The sequence below is a fragment of the Sander lucioperca genome, chromosome 8, assembly GCF_008315115.2.
Source record: "Sander lucioperca isolate FBNREF2018 chromosome 8, SLUC_FBN_1.2, whole genome shotgun sequence".
Lineage (NCBI taxonomy): Eukaryota > Metazoa > Chordata > Actinopteri > Perciformes > Percidae > Sander > Sander lucioperca.
Window position 1 is genome coordinate 33,140,407 of NC_050180.1, and position 15,809 is coordinate 33,156,215.

The following is a 15,809-nucleotide window of genomic DNA, read 5'->3' on the forward strand; positions in this document are numbered from 1 at the left end:
ACTTTAGTTATTAGTCATTAGACATGGGATAGTCTAATCAGTGAGAGAGACTGACACTTCTAAAGAACATCTTTAAAAATAAATTATTGAATTGATGAGCAGTTCTCTGATGAGCACCATTTGATTCAAGTTGAGGAACATGAGGGTCTCTGTTGTTGTTGTTATTGTTGTTGTTAATGTTGTTTTGTAGCAGTATCTCGTTGTTACCTGTGACAGGGGACACTCTTTGGCCAGAGTGCTTTGGTTCATTTCCTTCAGCAGCTCTTTGAGAGCGTTCCTGACAGTCGCGTGGTTCCACTGTTCACACGGCAGATCCTCCAGCTTTGAAAAACTACAACGAGCCAAAACCACGCACAGGAGTCAGTTCCATCTTTGGGTTATTAATTATTAAGACACAAAACAATCTCTAACAGTTAAACTGTGACAGTTAAAGAAATAGTTGTGTGCTTTCACTTTCCTGCAAAGGGTTAGATGACAAGATTGATATCGCTCTCGTCTGTTCTAACTAAAATGAGAGGAGTCTCTGTCTGTCTGTCCTTAGATTTTCTCGACAACCTTCCAACCGATCGGCTTAACATTCGGCGGGTGTATCGCTGTGGACGTGAGGAAGTGCAGTGTCGAGTTTGAAGTTGTTTAGATTAGCAATTCCCGAGAAAGCTGCAGGCAATATCAGAGGCCAAGCATTGGGTCCATTCCGAACAGGCATGTTTTGAACGAGCACTGCGCTAGTTACAATAAATATGAAGGTAACAGCCAGCAACCTGTTAGCTTAGCTTAGCATAACGACTGGAAACAGGGGGAAACAGCTAGTCAGTTTTTACAAAGGTAACAACATCCATCCACTAGCACAGAAGTGTAAAAACGAAAAATGACATCCCAAGAAATCAAACTAATCAATCACCCTTCCCCCGATCGCTCCAACACCCCCAAAAATAGCTACAAACAACAACAACCATAATAGTAAAAAATTGGTTTGAGAAAAAAATAGAATATAATACATTTATTTTTCATATCCTCTTCCATCTCACAGCAAAAAAAAATTAAATAATCCTAACCTAGGATTTATCATCTTCATTTTTTGGACTAATCTTTGGCCAGGGGCTGTGACTACATCTGGTTGCTCGGCAAGTTCTCCTGGCCAAGAAATAGTCAGACCCAGAACCACATTGTAAAACCAACACTTTTTTTTATGCTTTAACTATTGTACGTATAAAACAAACAAGATATGGTGTGTTAATTATTGAGCTTTAGAGGAGCTGGTAGATACCTTCAAACGGAGCCAAGCTAGCTGTTTCCTCCGTTTCCACTCTTTATGCTAAGCTGAGCTAACAGGCTGCAGCTTCATATTTTCCGTACAGTCTTGGGAGCGTTATCAATCTTCTCATCAAACTTTTCCTTTAATCCTAAATTAAACCCAAATTAAGCCCAAGCTCCGCTGATCTTTCAAACATCCTGTATTAACCTCAACCTCAAACCCCACTACTTCCTGTATGAACCTATCTTCCTACAATCTCTCTGTTTTTATTTTCATTTTAACCTCGAATGAATCATTTTCGACTCTGAGCACATTGTGCCGAAGCTCTGCTTTTGCCATGGAGACACACACAAACATGTAAACAAAACCTGGCTGGTATTTTCCAACACAATAACAATAATAACCGTCTCATCTGGAGTTTATCTGTTTTTATCTGTCCATCAGGACCCTGTTTCACTTATTCGAGGGAACTAGGAGTTCCTGGCACATGGACTCTCTCTGACGGAGACAGATAATAGATAAATCCCCACCGGGTTGTTTAGTGTTTTGCTTGCTTTCAAATTTGATAGATATGGAAAATTCTCGAACTGCAATAAGATGCAATGACATCAATGACACACAGGCACACACCAAGTGTCCGGTTTAAAAGCCTTACTGTCTGCTCAAGGGCGTAACTTTGGGTTCAACATTGGGGGCGGGGACAAATTATATCTGTGGTGGTCTAGGAAATTTGGGGCATCAAACACTTAATTTCCTGCATTCTGGTGAATTTTTCAGCAACAATTCGGACAGTTACATTGAATCGAGAAAACCAACCACTTATCATGTTTTACAATAGTTAAAGTGCTCATATTATGCTCATTTTCAGGTTCATAATTGTATTTAGAGGTTGTACCAGAATAGGTTTACGTCGTTTAATTTTCAAAAAACACCATATTTTTGTCGTACTGCACATCGCTGCAGCTCCTCTTTTCACCCTGTGTGTTGAGCTCTCTGTTTTAGCTACAGAGTGAGACATCTCACTTCTGTTCCATCTTTGTTGGGAGTCGCACATGCTCAGTACCTAGGTAAGGACTACTAGCCAGTCAGAAGCAGAGTATGAGGGCGTGCCCTCATTATGCTACAGTGAAAGTGTGGTGCTATTTTGAGCCTTGTTAGTGGTGTAGAAATAGCGATTTCTTTTAACTTTACCCTCTTCCCCAACGACTAGCGTTATAAGCTAATTAGCGGTTTGGGCTAAAACTGGTCACATTTGATTAGCATGAAAACATATCCCAGAGAACGGTTGACTCGGTACACATGTTATTAACCCCTAGGTTCATTTTGCGCCGGATTTGTCCTTTAACTACTAATAAGCAGTATTGGTATCGGCCTTAAAAAAACACTATCGGTTGATCCCTAGTTGTAATCCCCCTGTAAATTACTATTATTATTATTATTATTATTATTATTATTATTATTATTGTTATTATTATTATTATGTGCGTGCTTAAATACGGAGGTGCAGGCTTTCCAGTTTTGTTTCTCACTGAGAGATTTCTACTTTCTCACTCTGAAATGTCGCACACATTAAAATCTTAACAAATGAATTTAGACCCAAATATGTCTGGAAAAGTGAAACCAAAAACTCAATCTGACCTTTGCAGCTGGATGCGTAGAGTGACCATGTGGTAGACCTCCATCAACATGTCGGCTACTGTAGCTTCTGGTGCGTCAGTCAGGAAGTGGACAGGCAGAGGGTTCCACCTTCCCACCTTGATGATGCCTGGACGGAGACATTAAAGATTTCTGTCACTTTTAGTTTTTATTGGTTTTAACATGTTGACATTGTACAACAATACGGATTGCACAAATGTGAGAAAGCAAAATAAAAGACAGTATTAAGTTTACGTGAGGGCAGGGGCGATTTAAGGATTAGAGCTTCAGGGATGCCTGGAACCGTTTTAACGTAATTATTTTTTAAATGTTTTTTTACTGTGTTAACTGTGCAATTTAACATCATTGTGGAGCATCATGGTAGGGGAAATACTGAATTATGTAACTAGAAAGACACCAACAATTCTGAGAAAACTTCCTTTGATGCTGAGCCACAGGGCCATTACTACAAAGGTTAGGTGGTATTACGAATGAAATCAGATATTTATCTAGGGAAAAGCAGACATTTCCTAAAGGTAGTATCAATAACTTTTGAAAATTAGAGATTTATGCAATTTTGACTAATGACTGACAAGCACTTTTTCTGAAAATGGCTCAAAATTGTTTTTTGTGAGTGATCTAGGTGTCTAGAGTCTGGGTTTAGTTTCACGATGTTGTGATATTCCTAGAGAAGAACTCCTAAGCTCACAATAGATTAACACAGACTTTTTTGTTTTTGCAATTATTTTTTAGGGGTGCCGGGATGAAGTTTAGTTCTGAAGCCGTCATCTATGCTCTCTTCAAAGCCACCAGACTCCAAATGACACAAAACATAATTTTACCTGGCAGAACATAGGAGTTGCTGCTCTACCGCTGCCTTGATCGGTTAGTTAGTTAGTGTTATTGTGTGACTTTGGTGTTTGAAAGGGTTAGGAACTAACAAAACTTAACAAACAAACTAACCGATCGAGGCAGCGGTAGAGCAGAAACTCCTGTGTTCTGCGAGGTAAAATTGTCAAAGGAGTCTGGTGGCTTTGAAAAGAGCAGAGATAACGGCTTCAGTTCCAGTACCTCGTACACCCAAACTTAAAAAAAAAATCCCAACTCTTCCTTTAATATTCTGTTAACTAGTATCTCATAACCTCTTTAAGATGTTCCAAGTCAGAAAATTCTACTAGATTTGGCTGGTTGTGCTTTAGACATTATTTACCCTGGCAGTTTCTGTCATGACTTCTAACCCTAACCATGCTCTGTCACGTAGCTAAAATAAGCTCAGCTGCACCAATAAAACCTGTTAACTACAAACCCAAACTTTGCTTCAGTAAGTCCTAGTAGCGTGAGAGGCTTATCCGCTAACTGACACATTGGTGGGGATTCTGGTTGTTTGAGCGACTCTTACATTTTTTTTTTAGTACCTTTTTCCAATAAGGGACAATCCCACAAAACATATAGAAATGTTCCCACTTCCTTGTTACATTTTCAACATTTATAGTCTTGGTTTAAGCCCATTTTGAGCAGTTTGAGGGGTGTAAAATAATATCTATGGTCTTGTAGCCCAGCCTACATTTGAGATTAAGTGCCGCCATAAATTTTCAAGATCCCTTTGCCAAATGAATATCCAGTTTCTACATATTCTAGTTCGAGTACTTCAGATTTATTTGACCAAATTACCAGACTGATCTCAATAAGTGGAGTATGTATGACACGCCAATTCGTATGCCATTTTGTCAATGTTATCAAGATGCAACAATGTTGCTAGACGCTTGTCTTAGATAGCCAGACATTACTTTACAGCACAGCAGAGTAGCTGACGTTAGATGCTGGCTATATTGACAGTCATAGAAGCCCGTGCTCACGTGGAGCTCTGTACCCAACTGACAGACACAGTTTTTTGGCTTAGAATTACGGTAGGAACTGCTAAAAACACAACAACCTCGCTGTCCTCTCCACCCGACGGACAGACACACTTCCTTGGCTTAGAATTAGGGTAGGAACCGCTAAAAATAACACTACCTTGCCGTCCTCTCCACCCGACTGAACACACTTTGTTGGCTTAGAATTACGGCAACAATCGCTAAACACACTGCAAACTCATGGTCATCTCTTCCCAATTTACAGCCCCCCTCTTTGGCTTAAAATAACTCACCGTTGTCGGCTACGGCCGCTGAACAGGCTACACATTGTAAACAGCCGTGGCCCGCTTGCCTGGTCCTCCGGTAACGTTAGCAGGGTTAGCATGGCGGCGTTAGCCAGGACCAGTGGGATCACTTTACTGGCTGTGTCTCAATTTGTTTTTCCGAGTAACCAACTCGGGTACTCTAGCTATATAATTCAATGTGAATACATGAATGTTGAAATGACATAAAATGCCTGTCGCTTGTTGCCGCGATAAATTAGCCTGGAGCTAATGCTTAGCTACCTGTTCGGGAGGAAATTAGCCAACTCAGCGTCCTTTTGGGCTCTAAGCGGTCTGTATCTTTCAAAAACATCTCCAATATTTACCCAGGGTTTGTTACATCTCTGGTCACACAACTGTTAGAAACTATAGATAGAAACTATTGGTAGAATCTATCTCTGTTGATCCTGTTTGTTTGTTGCTTTCATGGCTGTACTAACGTTACAGATGTAGTGCGCTGGGTTTGTGTTTTTACAGGTAACGTTATATCTGGTAACCCAGCCTGGCTGTCAAACTGGGCAGTTGATAACAACACACAGGCAAAAACACAAACAGACATTCCGTCACGGAACGGAAATGTCAAAAGGAGAAAATCCTGGCATTAGCATTGTTGTCAGAAAAGATAGTATTTCAACTTAGCATGTTTCCTTAATATCTGATGACGCATTGGAGTAATTTTTGTAAATGTATTACATATTGGACCTTTAAGTTTTGCAATATGTATCCACCACCCAAATATAACGAAGATGAATTGAATTAGCTGTTCAAGGCTTTGAAGAAGTCTATTTTAAAATAATTCTTTCCTTACCTTTACTGAAACCATGTCCTGAATAACTGCTGTCCACATTGTCATGTATTGGGACTACACTCAGACTTACACAACTGAGGGCTCACATTCACAAGTACCCATGCAATGGACACAATATCATCCTGCAACAAATCCTACTTTCTAATCGGTTTGAATTGTAGTTTAGCTGATATTTTGGGGTCTATGTCAGCCACCAAAAATCATCCGAAATTACTGACAGAAAAAAGAGCTTTCTATGTCTAATCGTGTGTGTTTGTGAATTAGTAGGTGTTTTGTATTTCAGCAGTGTAGTCATATATGTTAATATCTCTAGCTGAATTTCTTTAGGAAAAATATAAGGACTAAAAAAAAATAATTACACATAATACACAAAAAAGACATAATACACAAACACACACGTGCACTTCACCTACTCATTCACACACTCAGAGGTTTTTCACGAGGGCTGGCTGGAGCTGTGAAAACTAAACAAAGCTAATCACATTACTATCCTCTAAATGAGATCCAGACGGGTCCTGAGAAGTCGCTCTCTCTCTCTGTCCCCTTGTTCCCCCCTCTCTCCCTCGCTCCCATATCACCCTCTCTCCTTTTTTTCTTCCTCTCTTCAGACGTCTCTTCTCCCCAGACCCCTCTGATCTTCCTCTGTCTTTCTTTTTTGTTCTCTTCCACTGTGTTTATATCTCAGTTATATCTTTGATTCCCGTCAGGCCGAGCTGTGTTCTTAATTATCTGGTCGTACAGGGGGAGCATCATTTAATCCACTAAGAACTGAACGGACTCGGACCCCTCAGGGCTGGGAAGACCCCCAGAGGAACCTAAGACCACCATGGCGACGTTTAAGAACCCAAACTGAACCAGATAGCTATATTATAACATTAGATTTTTTGTTTTAAGTCATCTGGGCTGCATTAAAATCTTCTTTTTCAATATGAAAGCTTGTTTTTTTCTATATTTAAAGGAAGTGTCATATTTATGTGAAAACAAATTTTATCTATTTACTTTTCTCACACAACAGTACTTTTTTTAAACATTAACCACATGTGGAAGATCATTTCACATGTCAAAAGTGTATACACACGTAGTTTTAAGATATTACACATTTTTATAAGTTCACATGATATGTGATTTTCCGATATTGTGCACTTTAAATTGGATTGAAGTCATTGCATGTAAAATCATCAATTTCAAATTTGAAATTAGATTTTCACATAATGTCTAAAACTATTATGTGAAATATTGCACTTGGGACGACCTGAGTTTCAAGAGTTTTGTGTGTTTTTATTGTAAGGGAAGACGTAACGAAATGCATTTTAAAGAGATGGAAGAAAATACTCGGATCATTTTATGACACAGAGGAAAAAACTGAACGCACGTTCTCCTCTTTTGTTTTTCTTATTTTTTCACACACACACACACACACACACACACACACACACACACACTCCATCTTCAGCATGTAGCATCTGAAAATAACATGACAATTTCGCTAATGCCAAGTTAGGTGGAAGCAAATGCGTGAATAAGCAGACAAACACAGACTCACAGAGGACACATGGCAGCACACAGTGAAGTGGATATGTACATCTACACGCTTGCATGCAAGCACACACACACACTCAAACACACTCACTCACACGCTCACAGTGTGACGGTAAATGCATTAATAATTGATCCATCATTTTTTGGTCTGCTGTTCAATGGGCTCTGTTTCTTGTCCACATTTAAAAGTAGAAATCATTGTTCCCATTTCCACATTAAAATTCCACCTCCCAGAGACACGCTTTTATGTGGCCGGCTGGTGGCTTGGCTGATGTCTGAGTGTGCCCATCCGCACAAACGCAAATCCATACACAAACACACAGTGATGTCTCTGACTCCTCTCGTCAACACTCGCACATGCCTGCAGGATGCCTGCGTGTGCGCACACACACAAACACACACACACACACACACACACAAATACACGTGTACACACAGTAATCCCATTGTCCCGTGCTGGAATAAGTCTTAATGGTCGCAGCAGCCTGCACACGCATGCAAGGCTTCTTCCAAACTGGTTCCAGCTCCCGCCCCTGGCCCACACTGAGGGAAACCCCATACGCCTGACTCAAGCCTATCACCTATCACTGCACCCTGAGGAACTCCTCTTGATGAAAATTTGCCATGCTGTTATTTTAGTGAGTGCTCCTCTTAGCTAAAACGCTTCTGAAATGCTCATCTGTAAAAAGGAAAAGAAAATGTGTACAACCCTCGAAACAACAGTGTTTCAGGCTTATTAGGAGTTTTAATGCAACATACTTAAAAACAAGTCTGCAACTTTCTAATAAAGCATACCTTGTGCTCGTTTTTATCCTAGCTTTGTCGTTTTAACTCACTCTATCATTTTGCAGAAGACCATTTGCTTGGATTAAAGCGGCAGAGCAAAATCCATTTCTTAACTTCTTAACATTTCCAAGTTCAGACTTGATGAATTATGTCAGTAGAATAATCTTTGATAAATGACTTTGTGACGTTTATACCTATGTTTGTTTTACAACAGGGAACTCATGGCCTATTGCTGGGATCTGGGAACAATGGAGACATCACTACAATAAAGTCTGATGCTACAAACAGATGATCTAAAAACACTCAACTGAGGTAAAAACCGAAAGGGAACACCCCCCTGTGGTTGGTGTTAATCCCTCATTTCACATGTAAATTGTGTGCACAAATATGACAAGTGCATCAATGTTGTACCAAGTCTGTGATGGCTGATTACAATGGATAGTTAGTTTGGGTGATAAAATAATATTTTCTCTTCCAAATACAATTGACTTGGTTGTGTTTTAAAGCGGAACTCCGCTGATTTTACACACAAAGTTCAGCTGACTCGTCTTGGGGAATACTGCTCGTTCTTAAAGGGACAGTTCACCCCCAAATCAGAAATACATAATTTTTCTCTTACTTGTAGTGCTAATTATCAGTCTGCATTGTTCTTTCTACCGAACTACGCCCGGATCTGTATGCACAGAAGAATGCGTACTCATGGACAAGTGGCCCGACATTGCTATCTTGTGGAAAGTAGTTTTTGCTTTTTTCAGAGGAAATTTTAACTTCAAACTTCAAACAATCAAACTGATTATTCGAATTATCAAAACAGTTGGCGATTAATATTATGGTTGACAACTAATCGCTTAAAGGTGCTCTAAGCGATGTTGGGTGACGGCACTTCTTGTTGACGTTTGAAGTATTTTCAAACAAAACGGGGCTAGCTCGCCCCTCCCTCCTCCTCATCCCGTCCCCTCTCCCTCCCTTCTGTGCTTCCACGCACTAACCCCCCAACCCCCACCCCCTTGTCGGTTATTGGCTGGAACGCTGGAAGTTTGTTATGTTCCGTGGTGCAGGTTGGCCAGTTTGTTTTTGTTGGCATTTGTAGAGCCTGGGCTACAGAGACCGTGTTTTTTTACAGTGTGTTCAGGGGACTGGCAGCTCGCGGATAGTGAGGAGATGTTTGCTGTATGTGACAAAAAATGTTGTAGCCTAAAAAAACGTGTGACATTGCTTAGAGCACCTTTAATCGATTAATCTTTGCAGCTCTAAAGTAAAGGAACACTGCTAGAACCAGGATTTAAGACTCAAATGTCCAGTGAATTGCTGATGAGGTCTGCAGCAGTGACCCTTTGTGGCCTGTTAGACGTGGCACTGCAACAATACTCCTGCTCTCACTGACCACTGCTAACTGTTCTTTGGCTAAAGCCTTAAAGTACAGGTCTGCTCCCATCCATTCTATAAAAGCCTTCAGACCCTTATAATTGAAATAAACAATATCTCCCAGTTAATTACTGGGCTAAGCTAATTAAAGAAAGGCCGTGGTCCTCGGCGGCGACTTTAAATACACCGCTGGGACACAAGAATGCAGGACACAATTCAAACTGGGAGAAAATAGCTGGGACTCTGTGTAATTTTGGTCGTGGACCACAAGGGAAAAATGTATAATTTAAGCCAGAAATTATTCATTTAACATAAACGCTTGTTTTAAAAAACAAAAAGTATTCATTTGAGAGAAGCTCATGGGAAGTGTGTGCGTGTTTTGTCTGTGATACTGCATGACTACACGGTATTCCACGCCGAGTGTACGTGAACTTTAGTGTGAGCAAATGCAACCTTACAAGGGTTAAACTGAGTCTACAAGACACACACACACACACACACACACACACACACACACACACACACACACACACACTGGCACACAAACACACTGGAAGTAAATAGTGCTCAAGTCATTTCTCAGAGTATTGTTTGTTGAGTCGTGATGTCCCGTTTAGTCTTGCCTTTGAAGCCCCTGGTGTGGTGATGTTAGAGGGGAGTGCATTGATGTGAAAAGAGGACCAATGTGGCTCACTGTTTTCCACACACACTGATGAGACAGACAGGGACAGAGAGAGAGACAGACAGAACAGAGAAAAACCTCCCCCTGATACTTGGCGAAAACATTGAGGCTAAAAGTGCTACTAATGGCATTCATCTACAAACCGTAGCAAACACTCGGCGTGCAATTTAGTGGGCTGTTTTCAGCCATCACTGCAAGATAATGTGCATCTGTGTGTTGTTTATTTTTCTAACTTGCTTTAACAGGCTGTCAATTGCAGTTCTGAATTTTACAACCAAAAGAAACAAGGAAAAAGATCTGCAATATACACAGTGTGTGTGTATATATATATATATATATATATATATATATATATATATATATATATATATATATATATATATATATATATATATATATATATATATAGCCGTGTCTTAAAGGTCCCTTTAAGACATTTAAGAGATTTCCATGTCTTTTTCTATTATAAAGCAGGTCGAGGTGCTGGATAAATACTGTAAAAATATCAAAACGCTCAATCCACAGAGAAATGCACACAGTCCGTATTCAGAAACTGTGCCTTTAAATGAGCCGTCAGCATTTCTGTATGGTTGTAATGTCACAACTATACTATATATACGATAGGTATAAAGTGCTGCTCCAGTGCCGTTACAGTCATTCCCCGGCTGCAGTGACAGTGCAGAGACGCCGAGAGCGTAGATGCGGAGGAACCGGAAACGCTGACCAATCAGCGCAGACTTGGCTTTTTCAGGAGGGAGGCGCTAAGTAACAGGCGGTGAAACGGAGCGTTTCAGACAGAGGGTGAATACAGGAATATTCAGACAGACAGTACGAGAAAAATGATGTGTTTTTTTAACATTAAAGCATGTAAACATATTCTAGAAGAAACCTCAAATACAAGTATGAACCCGAAAATGAGCATAATATGGGACCTTTAAGTTACTCTTTAACGCTGTTGCATTTGTGTCGTCGATTACGTAAATTAATTTGGGGTGTAAAAACCATTTCAAACAATATATATATAAAAAAAGTGTATATTGGGAATAGTTACCAACCCTGCCTTTAGGTAGATGTAATTAATCTGAGTAACTTGAGTCAGATTTCAGGTTTAAATTCAGGATATCTTGATCCAGGTTTATAGTACCTAACTAAGGTCGAGAGTACACGGTCGGTGTCAGGTGGGCTGCCGGTATGATAAGAGCTGCTGGCCTTGAAGCAGTAAAGGGATTACCTGCAGCAGTGTGTTTATGAGACGGGGAGAACACACACACACACACACACACACACACACACACACACACACACACAAACACACAAACACAAACACACACAATCTCTTACACGTTAGAAACACGTCTGCACGCTCATGGGTATGCAGACTTGATTCAAACGAGACCTGGTGGAGATGACGCACACACACACACACACACACACACTTTTTCTCTCTCTCTCTCTCTCTCTGGAACGAGATGTCAAACAGATGGGGATCTCCCACCATTTGCATTCTATTGCAATAGCCTTGTTGCTTACTGTCGCTCTGTTGTTACCATTTTATATATCGATGTGAGGCAACTTCCCCAGATGGCATTTTCTGCATACTTGAGAAAAGACAGCAGTAAATGACACTGTCCTGTTGCAGATGACTACCATGTGTGCAGCAGTAAATTACAGAGTTTTTCTTTTCCTCTGCTTCATAAACATTCTCACACATACTGTACGTACACACACACACACACACACACAAGCAAATGCACAATGTATTTTTGTCTTGCGGAGACATTCCCGTCCAGCTCTTTGTTGTGTCTTTAATGAGTTTTACAGGCTCTGTCTGTGTCTTAGTTGTGTTTTTAAAACATTCTTGTGCTTATTGCCAGTGTAACAGTACAGTGTCTGCTCCAAATAGACAACCTCACATTCAGTTTCCTTCTCAGGACGCTGATTAGAGGGAGTGTCTCCTCTCAAGGATCCTTCTCGTCTTGACCCCTAAGCTGCACGGTATTTAATTCTGAGTCAGTAGCACTGTTTACACAGAGAGAGACACTTGGTGGTTGGAAAATCATGACTATTAATAATGCCTTTGATTAAAACCCTCTTCATACTAACAAAAAGAGGCGGTTTGACCTCGGATATTTTACTGTTTTAATGTATTTCTCTGCCAATCCAAACAACTTTAAAGTTAGTAATCTGTTCAATTTATTGGATTTTCTGTTTGAAGTTTGATGCCATGTCTACTGCCATTGCGCCTCCAGCTATAGCTACGAATTCTTCTGTTTTCTTTCTTATTAATTTCAATTTGTCACCACTAAAAACACATAACTTCTGAGCAAATACCTACCAGCCAAAGTCTTTCATCTGCTTTTATAAGTTGGTGTTATTCTACATGTTACAGCGTTTTATTAATAACAAAGAAAAAACACAGTGAAGAGGTACCAGTCCTGCAAGTTAATAATGTGCAAGGACAGATTCATAGTTTGACATTTTGGGAAAAGTTAAATGAGAATATCAACGCCGCTCTCATGTCTGTACGATAAATATGTAGCTGGCTAGCTTAGCTTAGCATACTACTACTGAAAACATCATCAACATCTAGCCTGGCTCTGTCTGAATGTAACAAAATCTGCCTACCAGCCCCTCTGAAGATCACTAATCCACATATTATATCTGTTTTAAACGACCAGCAGGGATCATCAGTGACTTTCTGAAGTCTCCCCTGGTTTGTAAGTATTACACCAAGGAGACATATCGTGTTAATTAGTGAACTTTAGATGAACTTGTAGGCAGATTTTATTACAGAGCCAGGCTAGATGTTCCCCCGTTTCCAGACGTTATGCTAAGCTAACTGGCTGCTGGCTGTAGCTTCATATTCAAAAATCAAACTCTCAGCAAGAAAGCAAATTATTAGCTATTCCCCCAAAATGTCTATTCCTAACTGCTCCTTCAAGGATGCAAGGATAGATCAGCATAAAGAAAGGTTTGGATGCACAATCCTGAGGTCAATGCAACTTTGTACATCGTGAGCCAAGCATGGCCTGTAGCCCACTAGAATTTAGGGACACAGCTGTTATTGTGGGTTCAAAAGCTCCATCATACTCATGAATTCAGTCCACGTAAACTCTCAAAACTTGATGCCTGTCCCTGTCAGACGCTCTGAAATCTTGATTCACAGATACATTTCCGCTTGTTTCGTTGCTTGCTCGGCAGTTTTGGTGTTTTATCAGTTGGCGGTGAGAGCGTAGTCGTAGCATTAGCATGGTGTTGCTTTAAAAGATTGTTTGAATTTTAATTATAATTTTAGGCAACCAAAGGCCTTGGCTTACAAAATAGCTCTGAGCTGTAATCACACCTTGTTTTGTAAAACCTGAATTTCAAGTTTCTTACAGAATATGGAAAGAAGAAGAGATGTGACAGTGCTGGTGTTTGCAGTGTCCCTCTACACTGTAAAACTTTTCACCGTAAATTTACAGTAATATACTGGCAACAGCTTCGCCAATAAACTATTATGTTTATTTACAGGATGCATACTGTTTTAAGGTATTTTACTGTAAACAGACAGTTTCTTATTGTATTATTTGAATTTACAGTAATAAACTTGATGCAGGGCAATTCCCGTCTTTTCCTTTATTTTCCCAAGATTCATTGGTATTAACAGTAAATATCTGTAATCTGTAACATTCGCAGATAGCGATGTAATATTAATATTTTCTCCCAGAATGCCTTGCCATTTACAGTATGATCCTGTATAACATTAAAATAGTACGATACTGTGAGATTTTAGCTGTACATTTACATCAAAGGTTTACAGTGTAGTCTATATCGATGACGTTTCATTTCCGGGATTTTTCAGTTTCCGCCGTGAATTCCGCAGGACGTCCGTCACCTTCCTCTTTCTTTGTGTTGGCGTTCTAAACTCGTGTGGATTTCTGAGGACTATGGTTAACTGCTCCTCAGATCTCTGCAGGGTAAATCCAGACAGCTAGCTAGACTATCTGTCCAATCTGAGTTCTCTGTTGCACGACTAAAACAACTTTTGAACGTACACATGTTCCACCAAAACAAGTTCCTTCCCGAGGCTATTTAGCAGAGTCATCGTCATTGAGTCCGGAGCTTAGCACCGCCCAAGACGACTGTGATTGGTTTAATGAAATGCCAATAAACCAGAGCATGTTTTTCTCCCATCCCGGAACACTGTTTGGACTAGTCAGACCTTCCTCCGCAGCGCTGTGGAGGAAGATCTGGCAATGCGAGACTAGTGTCTCTCTGACTGACCGTGGGCTTGTGCCGCCGAGCTGTGGGAGTACCCAAGGGCCAGCAGAGCCGTCTCCACCAGCTGAGAGAAGAGAATATCCTTCCTGACCAGCACAAACTCTGCATGCTCCTCTCTTCCCTCACATCCGTCCGTCTGAATCCCTCCGTCTGACTGCTCCACCACACAGAAGACTGGAATCATCAGACCTGTGGATGAGGATGAAAAGGAAAAGACAACAACAAGACGATTGGTTTTAATGTCTGGCTTTTATTGTCTGTGATCGCAACACAGTGTATCCCTCATAGACAGCAGACATGTGGATCGCATTTAATGTGGGTCAAGCTTGTAATCACTTCATGATTTTTGTTTTACACTGTTGAGTGTTGCAACACCTTAAGTTCTCAATACACTACGATCAACCTGGGATGTAAAACAAATGATACGCATTCCTAAATCGACTGCAACAGTGCTGTTAGCTGTACGCTGGACATTTAATCTAACGGCCTATTAGATAGGCGGTCATAATAATGGCTGCCCTAACAGATAGGCAAAACATATACAAATATACAAAAGACTTACACTGACAACAGCTGCTACTTTCATTAGAGTATTAATAACAGCTTAAATTGGCAATTTAACAATAATTTGAAGCAAAAGCAGTGCTAAATATTCGTGTTAATGCAGTTAAGAATTGTTGATACAGATGTATATGAATTTGCATGACGCTGTGAGTGTTCCTCGATGATGCAAATTCAGGCCAGGTGAAAACCAAACCAGATTCTCCAGAAAAATTTGCATGAAGCAAGCCAACACACACACACACACACACACAGACCTTGACATACTTTCAAAGTCTGCGTAATTCTTCGAACCACTTCACAGCAGCACATGTGGAAGTGAAAACATTTGAACAATTATATTCGCTATTAATGGCAACAAAGATGCATACAAACTGTTTTCATGATATTTTACGAAAGGTTATGCTCAATTTCATTCAACAGCAGTCTCCTGGGGGAAAGGTTCTGTGTTTGTTTGACCCATCCATCCCCCCTGACCTCCTCCCTATGCAGACTCTGTTCCTCACGATTATGTGGTTTATATATGAATTAGTCTATATCTATGACCTTCCACTTCCGGGACTGCTCCGTTGCTGCCGGAAATTCCACCGGATATCTCTTTTTTTTCCGGCCGGATGTCCATTACCTTCCTCTTTCTTCTTTTCGTGTTGGCGTTCTAACCTCCGGTGGATTTCTGAGGACTATGGTTAACTGCTCCTCAGATCTCTGCAGGGTAAATCCAGACAGCTAGCTAGACTAT

The 15,809-nt window shown here is 40.4% G+C and overlaps 1 protein-coding gene across 3 annotated transcripts in view; it reads right to left on the bottom strand.

The window, feature by feature from the left end:
• satb2 (SATB homeobox 2) overlaps window positions 1-15,809 on the bottom strand; it is a 64,172-nt gene that overhangs the window by 27,123 nt on the left and 21,240 nt on the right. For all 3 annotated transcript variants that reach the window (XM_031297285.2, XM_031297205.2, XM_031297155.2), the window contains exons 3-5: window positions 14,513-14,698; window positions 2,894-3,020; window positions 208-331 (exon numbers count right to left, since the gene is read on the bottom strand). In XM_031297285.2, coding sequence (XP_031153145.1) covers window positions 208-331; window positions 2,894-3,020; window positions 14,513-14,698 — 437 coding nt within the window. The remainder of the gene's footprint in view (window positions 1-207; window positions 332-2,893; window positions 3,021-14,512; window positions 14,699-15,809) is intronic.